Here is a 16,495-nt window from a genome sequence, read left to right on the forward strand (position 1 = left end):
AAAAGGGGAAAGTATGTTTACTGCTGGTCTGTGAGAGGCAGCTGTTGCTTGGTGGTCAAGACAGACTTCACAGGCCCTGTGAAGGCAGGCATACGGGTCCATTTATGAACGAGTGACTCTGAGCTAAATAAACGCCCTAAGCTTCAGTTTTGTCATCTCTAACATGGGAATAGTGTCCCTCATAGTTGTGAGGAAAGTGGAATCACACAATTCAACCAATCACATTGCACATTCATTTGACAATATTTATTGAACATCTCTGGGGCAAGCAAAGAGACAATTCCTGCCCTCTGAGAGCCTCTGGTCCGGTAAAGAAAACATTGATATTTAAGACGAAACCTGAAATTATGAGAACTGCATCTGGTATAGCCAAGGGAACAAACAACACAAAGGCCCTGCAGCAGAAGCAGCTGATGGAAGCCAGCACTTGGAATAAGGCCTGACATACGGTTAGGGCCCCTGCAAGGTAGTTATTATAACTGAGAAAACAAGGATCTGTGTGTCACATGAAGGGCAGGATGGAAGGCCTAATAGCTGAGTGTCAGTTATAATTATGGGAGTGGTAGGATTCAGGGTAAATCTTACTTTCTCTTTTTTTTTTTTTTTTTTGCTTTTTAGGGCCAAACCTGCAGCATGTGGAAGTTCGCAAGCTAGGGGTCAAAACGGAGCTGCAGCTGCCAGCCTCCACCACAGCCACGGCAACACAGGATCTGAGCCACATCTGCAACCTATACCACCACAGCGCATGGCAACACTGGATCCTTAACCCACTGAGTGAGCCCAGGGATCAGACCTGCATCCTCATGGGTACTAGTCGGGTTTGTAACCCGCTGAGCCACAACAGGAACTCCCAGGGTGAATCTTACTTTCTTCTTGGCATTTCAGTATTATTTAAATTACTTTTTATAATGAACATGTATAACATAATAAAGTACCTGGGGGAGAGAGGAACGTTCTCTTGTTTACATGCAGAAGAGCCGGTATAGGTTACACCAGTCTTACCCGGAAACAAAATCAAACCCCGCTGCCCTGCTCTGGTCCAGGCACTGAGCTGGGCAGTGTCATCTTCACATGTACCCTTCAGTGGCTCGCACAGGGCTCCCCACACTGGGGGTGATGCTGGCATACCATATGGCTCACTTTCATTGTGGTCCAATGCCTTCCCATCCCAGAGCCTCAGTAAACCTCTGCAGAGGGATCTCTGAGCACCAGGTCAGGTAAGTGGACCCAGTCTGTCTCCCACTCTACAGATGCTCCCACAGCTCCCAGGTGGACCTGCCCAGGGACGAGAGCAGAATAGTTCTATTTGTACCTCTTAAGGTGTCAGATGGGGAAACTTGAGTCCATTTGAAGGTGGAGAAGGGATCAGCCAAGATGGAGAGAAGTGAAGGTGTAGAAGGAAAAACCCAGGAGAACAGAGATGCTAGATGGGGCAGAGGTGAAGACAGGATAAGAGTGGGCCCCTCTCTTTGGCTGTGCTTACAGTGGGTGCTCAGCAAATACATGGGAGAACAAAGAACCATCAGAGAAGGGCACCTGTCACTGAGAAGCCAGGCCCCGACCTCGGAGAAGCAATTTAGGGCTGGACAGAGGGTTCAGACATTATCAAATTCATTACATCAGTGAAGCCACAACACAAGGAAGGGGTGGGCCAGGGGTCACTCAGCAAGTCTAATGGGCTGAGATAGACTCCAGGTCTCCCTTGGGTTCTGGTAGCAGTGAGGAGCTGGAGACAGTTGTGTGTCTCTGCTTTTAAGAGGCAGACCCTGACTTGGCAAAGTCAGCTTAAGAGCTAGAATTCCTACTGGAGCCCCTCCCTTTTCTGCCTGGGAAGGACATGACTGAAGGGCAGTGCCTACTCAAGGCCCACCTCCCTTTGCAGCTTCCCTGCCCCCTGGCCCTGACACAGAGAGCTTGCTGTCCGACCAATCCAGCTCGGAGCAGCCCTCCCCTTACAAAGCACAGCCTCCTGCAGAGCTGCAGCCTGTCCACCAAAGGCCCTACACACAGGCCAGGGGTCTCCCAACACTGCCAGAGATGACAAGCTGATTCTTCCCTGTGCCTGATCACGGCCATCCCTGGATATCTGAGGACAGAGACCATGTCGCTCCAAGGTTGTCTTGGGCTAAACACCCTCCTCAGATACTTCTGGTCCCTTCATCAAGGACAGTGCTGCGAAGGGAAGAGAAGGCCATAGCCAAGCTTGTGCTTTGCTGCCCTGCCAGGGCCTGAGGCTCTTCCCGATGAGGAAGGGACATCCTTAAATGTCATCTCTGCATCTGAGGGCCCTGAGCCCCCCACCCAGGCCCCTCCCACCTGCCCCATGGAGAGGCTTACAGCTCCCTGGTGCCCAAACCAGCCTCTGTTAGCCCAGAGGATTAGTGGGCTTTTATTGTGTTTCTGCAGGGGGCTGAGACCTGTGCCAGGCAACTCAGTAACACAGAGGGGCCAGCAGCAGGCATGACAGCAGCCTCCCACAACGGACAGCAGCCAACTAGTCAGGGGTCCTAACCCACTGGGAGAATCCAGCCCAGGTTCCCTCCTGCTTTTTGCAGCATCTCCACAGTTGGTGTGCAGCCTAGCACCCTCTGAAGGCTCCATTGGCACCACTCTGCGGAAGTCGCAGGGAGGAAATCCAGCCCTCTGCGGCCCAGTCCCTTAGCTGGGGCTCAGAGCTGGCTCCAGGGGGCTGAGCAGACTCAGCCTCCCCTCACATGGGCCAGCTCTCACCACTAGCTGACGCTGCTGCATCCTCCTCTTCCTCCTGACTGGCCGCCTCCTGGCCCCTTGAACCCTGGCCTGCTCAGGGGCTATAACTCGGACTGGGATCTGGAGATCCGAGGGCCTTTTCGGATCTCTTTCCGCTTTTCCTCTTTCTTCCGGCGTTTTTCCTCTTCCCTCAGGGCCTTCTGGAAAGGGTCAGTGCTGGAGATGAACTGAGGAAAAGAGCAGAGCAGTCTGATTAAATCCGCTGGCAGTAAAGAGTTTGTACTGAGCTAGGCTGCTGTGGGCCATGGGGACAGGAGGGTCACTCGGACACAGGCCCTGCCCTTGGGGAGCCCACAGACATGGACAATTAAACGGGCTTGAGGAAAACCACTGGGTGGGTCTTGAAAGATAAGCAGGAGCTTGCCAAGCAAAACAGGGTGGGTGAAGCGGACATTCCAGCAGAGGGACAGGTGCTGAACCTCCGTGGACATCTGAGAAACAACAGACAGACCACTCAGGGCGAAGGGGCCGAATGCCCAAGGCTACCACAGACCCCTGGAGCTTGAGGAGGAGGGCAGGGCAGTCAGCAAGAGTAAGACAGCTGGGGTCCTGCTGCTTGCGGACAAGTTGCAAGGTCTAGGCAATGAGTGTACAGAAGCAGGTGGATCAAAGGATAAACTGGCAGACCCTGAAAAAGAGGTGGAAAGGTGAAGAAAATGGTGCCTGGGCTTGTGGCGTCCATAGCACGTGCGTGGTGGTACCCAGTGATGAGCCAGGAACACAGGGCGAGTGGGGAGGAGGAGGAGGACTTCAGTTGGGGCAATCCCCAGGCCCTCTGCTCCTCTTCCTCCACTCTTCAGATTGGTGCATCTAAACCCAGGGCTTCCCTTACACCTCCAAGGTCAATGACCCTTCACATTTGCATCTCCCCATCTCGACATCTGTCTGCCGCCTTCTCTAGGATGTGCACACATGCCCCAAACTCAGCACGGCTCCATCTCCACAAAACCCAGTCCCCCTCCAGAGTCCCTGTCTTCATGAACAGCAGCACTCCACACGCCAGTCTAGGCAAGTAGGGCAGAGGCCAAGCATCACCCCATCCCTGACACAGTCCATTGCCAAGGCCAGGCCCACTGGACCCCGAAGTCTCAAACCCATCTACTCTGCTCCATCTCGCCTACCTATGGCTACCCTCATCACCACCCTTCCCTCTCTTCTGATAACTCTAGGCACCTCCCATGGTCTCTCCATATCCACTTTGGTCCCTCTTAAGCCACTGCCCTCATCGCAGTTAGATCTTTTCAAAATGTCAGTCTGACTCCTGCTTAAGCCTGTCCCCAACCCTCCATTACTCTCAGGACACAGCTGCATCTGCAGGTCTACCCCACCCACCTCTCCCCCTCCCTTACTTCTGGTTCTTGGATTCCTTTGCTCCCACTTCTAGGCCTCTGCACATGCTGTGACCCAGGCCCAGAAGGCCCCTCCCAGCCCCCACCCCCTTTGCCACATTAGCTCCAGCTCAGGTGTCACTGCCCTTAGGGACCTGCCTCCTCTGTTTCCTTCTGAGTGCTTCTCTTCTGTGGCCACCTGTCCCTTGGGACAACCTACTTCGTGCCTGTCCCCTCACTGAACAGCACGCTCCATGAGAATATGCAGATTGTGTTAGGTGTTGCCCACTGTGCCACGAGCCCCCAGTGCAGGGCCTGGCTTATACATGGCACTCAGTATGTAGTTTTTGAAATGAATGAATGAACGAATGAATGAATCATGTTAGAATATTTAATACAACAGTACCCAGAACTCTAGTAACTCTGTTGTGAAATATGCCCATTTTATTTGTTCCCAGGCTGAATGCGAGAAATGTTTGATCAAGGTAGATGTTAAAAACAAACTAGGAGCTCCACCTTGTGGAGTAATTCACCACCATTTAGACTGAACCACAAATCTGGAAGATGGGGTGATGTCAGCCCAGAGAGGGTAAGTGATCTGTTCAAGTCACACAGCCAGTGGGAGGCCCAACTGGGACTAGCTCCCAGGCCTCCCAACCTCCCTGCCCAGCACTTTCCCTCTCACACTGTGCCTCCTATCCCTACGAGTTAATTCTGATCCTCTTGGGAGGAAGGAGGAGCTGGGAGACCCCTCAAACTCCCTGGCTCTGGCTCAGGAAGGACCATCAAGAGACCCTGGCCCCTCCAGCCCCAGCTAGCTGGGTTAGAAGAGAAACAATACCTGTCCCTGTCCTGGGTTCCTTCCCTCCTGGGCCTTGCCAAGGCCTACTTTAAATTCTGAGGCTACCTCAAGCGGGCCTTTCATGCCGCCTGGCAATTCAGGAGGACATTTCCCCGGTCTGCTCCCTCTCCTGCTCCCCCAGACTTGCCTTCTCCTCGAGCCTCCATCACTAACCCCCTCTTCACTGGCACACCATGACCTTGCTTCCTCTTTCACAGAGAAGGGACACACTCAAAGACAACTTCCACAAGCTCCCATCTCCACACCCACCAACCTACTTGCTTCTGGGCCCCTGGGCCCAGCTGGCCTCGCCCTCCTCACTTCCTCAGGGATGAGACGCCAGCAACTCTCCTACTTCTGCATCCCAGGTTCTTCCTCCCTAACGGGGAGGTCTCAGCAATGTGCAAACATGCTACAGTCTCTCCCATCCGACTAAAATCCCCCCTGGAACCCACACCCTCCCCCCAGCTATTCTCCTGTTGGTCTGCAACCCCTGAAAACAAAACTCATGATAAACAACAAGGATATATATTGTATAGCACAGGGAATTATAGCCACTATCTTGTAACTTTTAATGACGTATAACCTCTAAAGACACTGAGTCACTACACTGTACACCTGACACTAATACTAAAAAAACAGGAAAAGCTCTTCACAAGGGTTGCATGTACCTGATGGGATGTGTCCACCCGCCCTCCCTCTCATTCTCTGGAAACCCAGTCCCTTGTTCCCGCAGCTCCACCGAGACAGCTTTTATTGAGATCTCTGATGGCCTTTCTCGGTCCTGCTGAGCCCAGCAGCTGATTCTCAGCCTCATCTTCCCTGACCGTCCAGCAGCGTCTGCAGGCACACCACTCCCTCCTTCCTGTAACTTTCCTCGATGGCCTCTGGGAAATGAGTCTCTCTTGGATGTGCTGCTGTCACACTGACTGATCCCTCCTGGGGGGGCTTTGCTAGTTCCTTCTCCTCCTCCCACCTCGAACTGCAGGCAGATCCCAGGCCCTAGTCCTCAGAAAGACCACGACCCCATCTGCCTGGCCCCCCACCCCTGCCAGGGTGATGGCCTCACTTCCCTCTTCATTGGCACGACTCCCACATTTATAGCTCTAGCTTCAACCTCTCCCTGAAACCTAGTCATATGTCCAGTCACCTCCTCGACGTCTTCATTCTGATGCCTATGAGGTCCAGAAATAAGGCCTCGATCCCCGAGCCAGCCCTCAACCTGGTACCACCAGTGCACCCGGTTTAGAAAATAGCAGCCCCATTCTTCCACACGCTCAGGCCGAAAATCAAGTCATCCTTAATGTGTCACTCTCACACCACATCAGCTTCCTCGGTAAGTCTTATTATTTATTTATTTGTTTGTTTTTTTTTTTGCCTTTTCTACGGCCGCTCCCATGGCATATGGAGGTTCCCAGGCTAGGGGTCTTCTAATTGGAGCTATAGCCACCGGCCTACGCCAGAGCCACAGCAATGCGGGATCCGAGCAGCGTCTGCAACCCATACCATAGCTCACGGCAATGCTGGGTCCTTAACCCACTGAGCAAGGCCAGGGATCGAACCCGCAACCTCATGGTTCCTAGTCAGATTTGTTAACCACTGCGCCACGACGGGAACTCCAGTAAGCCTTATTTACTCTACCTTGAAACTAGAGCCAGGGAGTTACTGTTGTGGCTCATCCGGTTAAGAACCTGACATAGGTGTCTGTGAGGATGTGGGTAAGATCCAGCTTTGCTCAGTGGGTTAAAGATATGCAAGATGCAGCATAGGTCACAGATACAGCTCGGATCCCGTGTTGCTGTGGCTGTGACATAGTCTGGCAGCTGCAGTTCAAATTTAGCCCCCAGCCTGGGAACTTCCATAGGCCATGGCTGAGGCTGTAAAAAGAAAAAAACAAACCCAGAACCAAATTCTCACCATTCCTCACCAGCCCCACTGTTGTCACCTGGTTCAAGCCACCTCTAACTCCCAAACAGACCAGGACAGCAGCCTCCTCACTGGTGCCCATTTTCACCCTGGTCCCCAGACTATTATCCCCTCCACAGCCAGGTGGAGCCTTTACAGGGGTGAGTCAGAGCCCCTCATCTGCTGCTGCGTGTCTCAGAGTAAGTGCCAAAGTCCTGGAGACCTGCAAGGGCCTTGTGATGCTGCCTACAACTCTGACCTCACCTGCCCTCACTCCCCATCCCTCCAAAGATGCTCCAACTCAGGGCCTCTGCACTTCTGCTCTTTTAGCCTGAAATGTTCCTCCCCCAGAGACAGAGCTGGCTCCCTCGCTCCTTTCAGGTCTTTTCAGTTAGGACCTTATGTGTCCAAGTCACATGAATAACAACTGCAGCTCCACCTTATCCCTTAACCCCCTTCTGCTTTTTTCTCCCTGGCCCTTGTCGCCACCTACCACGTACCTTATTTTTTATTGACTGTCTATCTACTCCAACTAGAATGCCATTCCCAGGACAGGGCTACAGAGCTTTTCTGGGACAGAGCTTGTCTGGGACTCAGCAGATGCTCACTAACTACTGAATCAATGCAGGTGCTATGCCTCTGAGCCTTTGTGCAAACTAGTCCCTCTGCCCGGAAGGTCTTTCCCGGGCGGGTCCCCCCGGCAACTCTTACTCACCCAGAGCCTCCCCCACCTACTTCCACAGGCTCCTTCTCATGGGACCTGTGGCTCATCCTTCCCTCTCCCACGGGGACAGTGACCACGCTGGACTGTGACTGGGCTTTCCTGGTGTCTTCCCCCATAGCCTGTGGGCATCTGAAGAGCAGGGAGAGAGCCGGGGGACAGTGGCCAGCCTGATGCAAGCTGGCCTTAGTGACAGGTGTGTGAGTAGGAGAGGACTCCTAGAACGCTCACTGGTACAGAAGGAGTGCACAAGGGAAGCTGAGCAAATCTGAGCTGTTGTGGTGAACAGAGCCACATTGGACACCAAAAAAGTGAGTAAATTCTTGAGACTGTCCCCAGCAGATAAGAAGTATAGAAAGTATGCTGCTTCTGTGGTTATGTCCAAGCAGAGCACATTATGATGACGCTAAATTAAATCTCTCCAGGAGCCCATTCTCTCTGTGGCCCATGCTCTTTCCCTTGTCCTGTGTGAGAGGCATTCATGATCTGCAGGGCAAGGAGAGCTGGTGTCACAGCAAAAAAGTATCTCCATGGGTGCCCACTCATTGTGAAAGCCCATCTGTCACGGCTTTGAGCGTCCCTGCACATTCTTGCTGCGTACACCTGACCACTCTACCTGGGCCATGTCTCGGGCTGTGTTTGCAGAAAGAAACCTTGAAGGATAAGGTGATGTCTGCCTGCAAACAAAGACCAGGTTTGCTTCTGTTCTCCATAAAGGTGGTGTATTTCCCAAGCCTGCTGTTCTTTGGCTTGATGCAACCCACTGCATGGATGGTATCTGCATGGGCTCCTCTGTATCACCTCCTTGGGACTTGGGAAACAAGGGACACCCACATGACCAGGCCAACAGCAACTGCATTTACCTGCTGTCTCTGACCTGTCAGCATCCATGAAACAGCAGCAGGTAAGCTTGTTAGCCTGCAAGCCAGATAAAATCCTAGAACTCGAGAGGTCCCTCCCTGCACCGAGGGAAGAGTCCATGAGTCCAGCCCTTCCTTCCTACCCCTCTGGCCCCTGCCCTGCCGCCCCTCATCTCTTCCTCCTCTCTACTGTGTGTCCCCACCTGTTGTGCTGGCCCTACAGCCTCCAGCCCTCAGAGCCCACCTCAGCCCCCAGGAAGAGAACCTGTGCAGGGATGTGGGGGAGGCCTGGCTGGGGACTCAGAGGCCCAAGGACAGAGAAGCACGGCCTGACATCCCAGGGTTTCCCTGACATTTCCCTGATATGAACAGCGCCTACTGTGCATTGGGATGGACGTGCTCGTGGCCTCTGACTGCCCCTCAGAAATCCACCCTGCAGGGAGGTGAGGCTAAGACAGGGCCAGTAGCTTTCCTGAAGGCACTAGGGAGTGAGTGCCTTTGCCCAGGCACGTCTGACTCCAAGTCCAAAGCTCACACTCCACCCCACGGGCCCCAGCCCCTGCAGGCCCTAGCCTCCCCTGGCTCAGCAGAGGCAGAGCAGACATGGCCACAGGCCTCAGCAGCTCACCTCTGTGCGGTCTACTTTAAATGGGTTCTGGAAGTCAGAGTCTTTCTCGCTGATCCCCAGCTCCTGGGCCATCTGCGGATGAGGAAAAGCTAGTCATCCTCTGTCTTCTCCAGCCTGCTGCTCACCCACAGGCCCCTCCCTCAGAGGCTTAGGCAGGGGTGGGCCAGGTGATGAGTGCTAGGACCCCAGGTTGGCACAGAACCCCTTGAAATGGCACCTCAAGGTGGCCTGAGGCTCGTCACAGAAATGCAACCTGAAAGGCTGATGTTCAGGCCCCACTGAAGGCAGACCCACGGCTTGTGGCATAGCACCAGCCAAAGGGCTCCCAGACCCCCTCCGCCCCAGTCCTTACCAGGCTGAGGATGGGCGAGTGGGGCCCCTGGTCAAAGACGCCTGACTGGTTGCAGAAGCTGATGCCCCAGCGGATGAGGAGATTCCAGTTGGAGTTGTGGTCAAAGTAATGGTGCACAATCCTTGGGAAGCGCAGCACCACGTCGCCAAAGAAGGCCGTGTTCTCCACCACTTGGGAGAAAGCTGCCGAGAGGACCCTGATGAGGGGCCGGGGAGATGCCCTTCTCCAGCCCTCCTGGCCAACCCTACTCACCCTCCAGAGAACGGGGGATTAGCCCAGTCGTCAGAGAAGGGAAAGCTGCCTGCTGCCCACAGGCTGACCATGTGTGCAGTGCGTGCTAAGGGCTTTATGTCCACAGATCACTGAATCATCAAAACTGCCTTTAGAGGGAGATGTGGCTGCTATTCCCATTTTACCCCTGGGAAACTGATGCTGATGGCTAGTGAGTAGCAAACCTGGGCTGCAAACCCAGGTCTGTCTGACTCCAAAAGGCCGTGCTCTTTCCTCTGTGTTTCACAACTAAGAAGACGCGTTTGCCATGGCCACCAGCGAGGTGGGTGTCTTTTGCACATGGAAGCATATGCATCCCAAGAGGCTTTGCTGGGCCTAACCTCCCCAACTTGGTCCTCTAATGTCCAGGGCTGGGCGCTGGTGTTAACACAACTACAGTGTCTGTGAGGGGTCAGTTTTGCTAGCGTGGTCAGGGAACATGTCAGTTTGTTTTCTATTTAGTGTTATGTCCAATTTTATTTTACTTTAAGTGCTTAGGTTCTTATTTTGAAATAATTTTAGGCTTACATAATACACCACAAAACTCCTTCACTTGGCTTCCTCTAATGCTGTCATCTTAACATAACTATTGCACAACTATGTAAATCAGGAAATTAACATCAATACAATACTGTTAACTCATTCGTAGACTTTATTTGAATTTGGTCAGTTTTCCCACTAATAGCCTTCCTCTAGTCAACAGGTCAGTTTAGATTGAGTTTAGGGCCCATTTTGGTGGCAGGTCCCTTTGACCCAGGGCAGCATGAAGAACAGTAACTATATACACTCAGCCCTGGTGGCAGCCCTCACCAGCACTGGCCAGGCCACACAGAGAGAGAAGCGGACTCCTCCAAAGATAGGCCAGGTCTGAGACAAGTGGGGCAGGAACCCTGGGCTTCGGAACAACCTGGAACTGCCAAAAGCCCAGGAATTAGCTTGGTTTATAGGTAAGAGTCACAGCAAGCCACCTGTCCTTTCATCTGAAAAACGGAGGTGATAGTACCTTCCTCAGAGTTATAGAGGGAATTTGAGATGCTGTTTGTAAAGTGCCCACCATTCAAGATGTATAAAGACTACTTCTGTCCTCTCTTAGACAATGTAATCTAAAAAACTTTATTGTTACAATGTAACCAGTTAATGAGGGAGAAATCACCACTGGAGAGAAATTCTTAGAAGAGGAGATGAAGGGACATAGAATATTCTTTTACCTTATTTATGCATGTTGGTCCCATCTTTGTCTCAAAAAGGATTTAAGGGAGTTGAGCCCTTCAGAACAGTAGTCAAGAGTGCTGGTAACTGCTCCCATGGGCCAGTCACTTCAACAGGCCTCAGGGAACAACTTGCTTTTTCTACCAGAAGGGGCAGGGTGGTAGAGAAGGCAAGGATTCCTGGAGTGGTAATGGGCAAAGGCTTCTTCCTGATTCCCCTGCCCCAAGCACAGGACAGCACCAAAGCACAGGACAACTACCCAATGGGACCACTTGGAAGATGCCACAAGAGGGGACTTTCGGGGGTGGGGGGAGGAGACAAGAACAGGAGGGAGGGAGCATCTAGAGAAGATCAAGGTGGCGGGGAGGAGGAGAGGGTGAAGTTGGGAAGAGCATACCATCCTTCAGTTTCTCGTCCTGGGGGAAGGGCCCTTCTGGGAGCACATTTGCAGCAATGAGCACTGTCCGGGAGTCCTCCAGCACCTGAGGGAACCGCACCTGGGCTGAGTGGCTTTGCAAAGGTCTTCCCAGACCAGCCCAGCCCCAGCCCCATTTACTTAACTCCTACCTCAAATCATCTCTGCATGCACTTCCCCCTCCCTGAACACCACCCCCTCGGGAAACTCCTACTCATCTCTCACTGCCCAGATCAAAGACTGGGCCTGCCGCGAGCTGCCCCCTGCCTGCAGGCACCTTAAACAGCCCCTTGAGCATGACATCAAGGATCTTGTACTGCTGGTGGACATCATTCAGCTGTGCTAGGTTTTTTAGTGCCAACAGCTGCTCCCGCCGCTTCACCTCAAACATCTTCTTGTCTGAGCAAACAGTAAGTTAAGGAACTGGCGCTGATTCTTCTACCTGGATAATCCAGGGGTCCCAATCCAAAGGGCCTATTCCTGGCCAGAAAGTCTCTGCAAGGGATGTAGACGTGTCTGGCTGGGGCTTCCCAGGGAATGGGTAAACTGTCAGAGAAGGATGTGAATCCTGCAACATTTCATTCGTCCATTTTACAGAGGATTCCACACCCAACAGCCTGCATCCAACCCTCAGGTCTTGGCTCCTGCCTTCCCCTCCCGTGGTCTTTCCATCATCTCCCTCCGTGCCTCTGCTCACACTGTATACTCTGCCTGGAACGCCCCTCACTGTTCTCACTGAGGTTCTATTCTTTTAAGAGCCAGTTCTTGAGTAGGCAGTCCAGTATGCCAGGGTTTGGTCTCCACCCAGGATCTCACCCACAAGGTTCTGGGTGTACAATCCTCAGCATCCTCATGATTCTGAGAGATATGCCTTGCTTTCTCACCATATGGGGAACTAAGGCTCAGATAAGAACAGACTTGATTGGAGTTCCCATCATGGCGCAGCGGAAACAAATCCGACAAGGAACCATGAGGTTGTGGGATCGACCCCTGGCCTAGCTGAGTGGGTTAAGGGTCCGGTGTTGCCATGAGCTGTGGTGTGGGCCGCAGATGTGGCTCAGATCTGCTGTGGCTGTGGCATAGGCCGGCAGCCGTGGCTCCGAATGGACCCCTAGCCTTGGAACCCCCTTGTGCCACAGGTGCAGCCCTAAAAAGCAAAAAAAAAATAGAGAACAGACTTGATCAAGGTTTGGATAGAGCACCTTACCTTTTCTCCCCTGTTCCCATTAGGCGGGTCCACTCCATCCTTGGAATCCCCCAAGGGGTTGTGGGTACAGACAGACTTCATTTACAGCCCCCACCTCTAACGCCAAAGGATACAGATCTCCAGGCTCGGGTCCAGAGAGGTGCTCAGGGTGCCTGTGACTGCTGTTCCGGACAGTAGCAGGACAGACAGGAAGGCCGGGAACTGAAGAAGGTCCATATCCAAGACCCTGGAGCTAGAGGAATAACCCTGAAAAGGTGAGACCTAGAGCTTGGTGTTACATAAAACAGAAAGTGGGGTGAACAGCAACATCCCCTGACATGACACGGCCTCCAAATACCAAGAACCCAGCTTTGCGAAGCCCTGAGCCTTAGTCCCAATGACCGACAGACACACAATAAAGACGTGGGATGGCAGGAGGGAGGGAGGAAGACAAATGTCAGCCATGCAGAGATACTTAGAGAATAGGGATGAGCATCTGGAGCCCTGGCTCTGTCTGACTGTGGGACCTCAGGAAAATTGTTCAGCCTCTCTGAGTCTCATCTCCCTCACTGCAAAAATAGGAATAAGAAGGTCACCTCCCTGTTGCAGGGAGGTGAGGCACAGTGCTTGGGGAGGGAGGACCTGTTCAATATCACTGTTCTAGAGCAGTGAATCAACAAACAAAATTGTCTGCACTCTGGTACTTTTATCTCTAGTTGGGTTATAAGACAATAACCCAATAAACTTGTAAAAGAAGCACAGAAGGATGAAAGGGAGGCAGCAAGGCACAAGATTAAATACAGTAGTCAGAGGAGGCCTCAATCTATGTAACAGCTGCCCAGTTTTACCAATGTGGAGACCAAGACACAGAAAAATGAAGTGACTTCCCAAAGTCATTCCTCGATTCTCAGGCTAGACCGAGTCTTAAAGAACACAGGCTATCTCAGAGATGGCCACTGTCCTACCAGGACACCTGGCCCAGAGGTGCTCAGATACTGACAGTGAGATCCCACAGAAGTCAACCAGAGAGCTGCCTCCACCCCCACACAGATGAGACAACTGAAGCCTAGAGAGTGGGAAGCAGTAGTTCAAGCTCACCCAGAACCCTTATCTTCCAATGTCACACTCCAGACTCAAGGGAACCAACCTCAGGTTAAGGCAGAAATTGGGGCCAGGGGGTATCAGGCAGCTGGTAATGACTGAAACGGATCAGCAGTGGGAAAGGAAAGCCGAAAAAGCCTACTGCGTGGTGGCAGATCCTGCTTTCTCCACCGTTACTCCCACTTCTCCAGCCTCTCAATCCCGCTCCTGGCCCCTAGAGTCCCCAGAGCTCTTCCTGGCTCAGCGTGCGATTCTGAACCCATTCTGCAGAGGTCGCTTGTAGTGGATTCTGAACCGGCTACCCGGGCTCACCACACCAGGGTTGCTGCCCAAAGCCTTTAGAGCTCCGGGAGGAAAACGAGCCTTTCCAATGAGAGGTATCCTGGGTCCGCGGACCGCCCCCCCCCACCACCTGCGGCCAGTTCTGGGCCCTCGGTTGTAACCTCCCCCTCCGGGAGCCTGCCTGTCTAGCGCTCCGTCCTCACCTACCAGTCCGGCGCCGCTGGCGAGTGGGCAGGCAGTCGGCGTGCAGCTCGGCGGAGCTCAACTCGAGGGTCTGCGAGCGATCAGCAGAGTCGCGGAACCTCTTGAGAGCCAGAGAACAGCAGCGCGGGACCAGGAGCGCCGCTCCGCCCACCGTGCCGCTCCTGACCAATGAGCGCGGACCGCGACAGCCGTTCGCTGACCTCACCTCCGGCCCCGCCCCGTAGGCTCCGGCACGAGTCCTGCGGGCTGTCCGCCTGTCTCGCCCAGCCCACCACACGCCGCGGCTTACACACGTGGCGCGTGTTAAGATCGGGTTGGAGGAAGTGGTCAGCTTGGGGTCTGTGCCTAACGTTAAAGGACGTGTCAGCCTACCGGGGCCTTGACCCTGCCGGCCCGGCGACCTTCCTCGCGCCCTCCCGAAACCGTTTAGTCAGCTGAGGGTTTTTCAAACTGCAGTTGTGCTGATCAGTTTGTTGTGACTTTCTCAGTAACCTGCAGTGCAGAGTCCAGGCGTCCCCTGCTCGCCCCCCCCCCCCCGCCCCCGCCCCGGTCCACCAAGTTCTAAACCAATTTCGTCGGATCCTTCTCTGTCCTATAGTTAGCAGAGTTCAGCCCCGATTCGTGTAGGGCCAGTAAGGGATAGCCAGCTACAGGCACTGGGGCCCCTGGCAGACAGATGGAAAGGGAGCTAAAGGTTCTGGTGGGCTGCATTCAGAACAGGAGCGGGCAGCTGTGGAGCGCAGACCTTAAGAGAACCACACACGTTGGCACACAAATACAAGCTCAAAGGAGGGCCCTACGGGCAATAAACACAGGAGACCTACTTCAGCTGGGGAAGGGCTGCCTAGAACAGTTTCCCTCAGCTAGGAAGTCTGGGAAAGGCTTGACCCACTTACCTTCCTTGACTGGTAACTGTACCTCTCTCCACCTTCACATGACCTGAAGCAACAGGTACAGTACTTCCCAGAGCACTTGGATCACAAGAGCATCAAATACATAGCCGCCTTCTGCCCCTCCAGCCCCCAGGATGGCCTGACTGGTGTCTGCACCTGAGGCAAGCAGCTGGTGCTGGTGTTACCAGAACAAACCCCGCCCCTCACTCCCCAAGGAAGCCATCCACCTGGGCTGCAGAACCAGCTGGAGGGAGGCAAGTTTTTGGAGAGCCCATACAGGTTGGCCAGTGCATCACTTTATTTCCCTATTCAATTTCAGTGGTGGAGTAAATGTCTCCAGGTGAACAGCTGCACGTGTCACCCATTTCCACCCAACCACTGTGCCCTGACTTCGTCTTCTCCAGGTCTCCGCTCTCTCCATTTCCAGGCCTTCAGTTCCTGAGGGTCAGTCTCTGATGTGGGACAGGGATACAGCCACCCCTTCCAGGCAGCTGGCAGCAAACATGAGAGGAGAACAGCGGAGAGGTGGGGCAACCACGGGAGAACCACACTTCCAGGGCTCCGAAGGGGCAAAATGGTCAGACAAGAGCAGAGTTGCTCTTGAGAATAGTGGGGTGGATCCTAAAATTGGGAGCTGAACGCTGGGGTAGGTAGTTGCTGTACATTGGGGAACTGTTCCATGAAGGAGGAAAGCCAGGGTGCAGCTGGTAGGGGTGGGAAGGAGACACCCTCCCCACACACACACCTCCAGACCAAAGTGTCTCTGCAGCACCACGACAACCCCTCTGAGGGCCTGCGACCACTGCCCACAGCCCCAGGCTTTCTCAGGGACATGGCAGTCATCCAGCATCCCCCATGTTGCACTTAGGGCAGCTTCTCCAAAGCTCCTGGGTAAGGAGTAGCTCCTTCTGAGTTTGGTGATGTGACTTTGGAGATGGGCAGATTTAGGGTCAAATCCTGATGCTATCACTGTGTGATTCTGGGCATGTCATTTAACTTCTCTGATCTGTTACAACTGCATTAACACTTCTAGCTACTGCGAGGATTAGACATAGTATGTCTAACTGGCTCTTCGTAGGAACCTAATAAATAGAAGAAGTCATTGTCATTGCCACCACTATTAATTATTCTCTTTGACCCCTGCTTGCTTTAGAGGACAGGGCTGTAGACAGTGTACCTCTCTATCCTGAAGCATGATGCCACAGCCTGGGTGACCTTGCCCAGGCCAAAGCTCCCAGATGCAAGAAAGGATACAGCATGTCCTGCAGGGGTGGCTGGACCATGGAGGCCCTGGGGGAAAGGCCTTGCAAGGAGGCCCGCAGGGTCTGGGCCATGCTGTGATCAGCCAGGAGGCCCATGCTCTGGACCTGGGAGGAGAAGAGGGTAGAGAAGGCAGGCTCTCTCAGTGCCCACTCTATACGGGCCCCCGCTCCGCTTCACCCCGTGCTCCTGACCTCCCGTGGGCTGCTGTGACCCAAGTTCCCACCCTCCACAGAAAAGATGGTATAGAGGATCTGGCCTCCCAGTGGCT

The 16,495-nt window shown here is 53.6% G+C and overlaps 2 protein-coding genes across 33 annotated transcripts in view; both read right to left on the bottom strand.

Moving 5' to 3' along the window:
- Nucleotides 1-231: 231 nt before the first annotated feature.
- Nucleotides 232-14,232, bottom strand: CCDC134 (coiled-coil domain containing 134). Of its 18 annotated transcripts, none has more exons than XM_084955261.1 (8): nt 14,075-14,232; nt 12,960-13,053; nt 12,619-12,737; nt 11,576-11,697; nt 11,281-11,365; nt 9,405-9,586; nt 9,053-9,124; nt 232-2,936 (listed from the first exon to the last, which is right to left on the bottom strand). In XM_084955261.1, exons 3-8 carry the CDS (start codon nt 12,719-12,721, stop codon nt 2,811-2,813), a joined length of 690 nt encoding a protein of 229 aa, XP_084811387.1. In that variant the 5' UTR covers nt 12,722-12,737; nt 12,960-13,053; nt 14,075-14,232; the 3' UTR covers nt 232-2,810. The 18 variants fall into 18 exon arrangements, 15 of the variants coding, with proteins under 15 accessions (XP_084811387.1, XP_084811383.1, XP_084811386.1 ...); XM_084955257.1 differs by having other exon boundaries at nt 12,619-12,751; XM_084955260.1 differs by having other exon boundaries at nt 14,071-14,232.
- A 1,008-nt stretch (nt 14,233-15,240) lies between these two features.
- The window catches only part of MEI1 (meiotic double-stranded break formation protein 1), a 69,750-nt gene continuing 68,495 nt past the window's right edge, over nt 15,241-16,495 (bottom strand). For 13 of the 15 annotated variants that reach the window (XR_014802954.1, XR_014802957.1, XR_014802956.1 and 10 more), the window contains 2 exons: nt 16,219-16,331; nt 15,241-15,455 (listed from right to left, as the gene is read on the bottom strand). Coding sequence is in view for 9 of the 15 variants with exons in the window: in XM_084955186.1 (XP_084811312.1) it covers nt 15,410-15,455; nt 16,219-16,331 (159 nt within the window). In the remaining 6 variants the exon portion in view is untranslated. The other 2 variants (XM_084955179.1, XM_084955181.1) reach the window with 2 other exon arrangements.

The sequence above is a fragment of the Sus scrofa genome, chromosome 5 (genome assembly GCF_054392235.1).
Source record: "Sus scrofa isolate SSC_HxYL_T2T_F1_AM1 chromosome 5, Sscrofa_HxYL_maternal_Yorkshire_Landrace_v2.0, whole genome shotgun sequence".
Lineage (NCBI taxonomy): Eukaryota > Metazoa > Chordata > Mammalia > Artiodactyla > Suidae > Sus > Sus scrofa.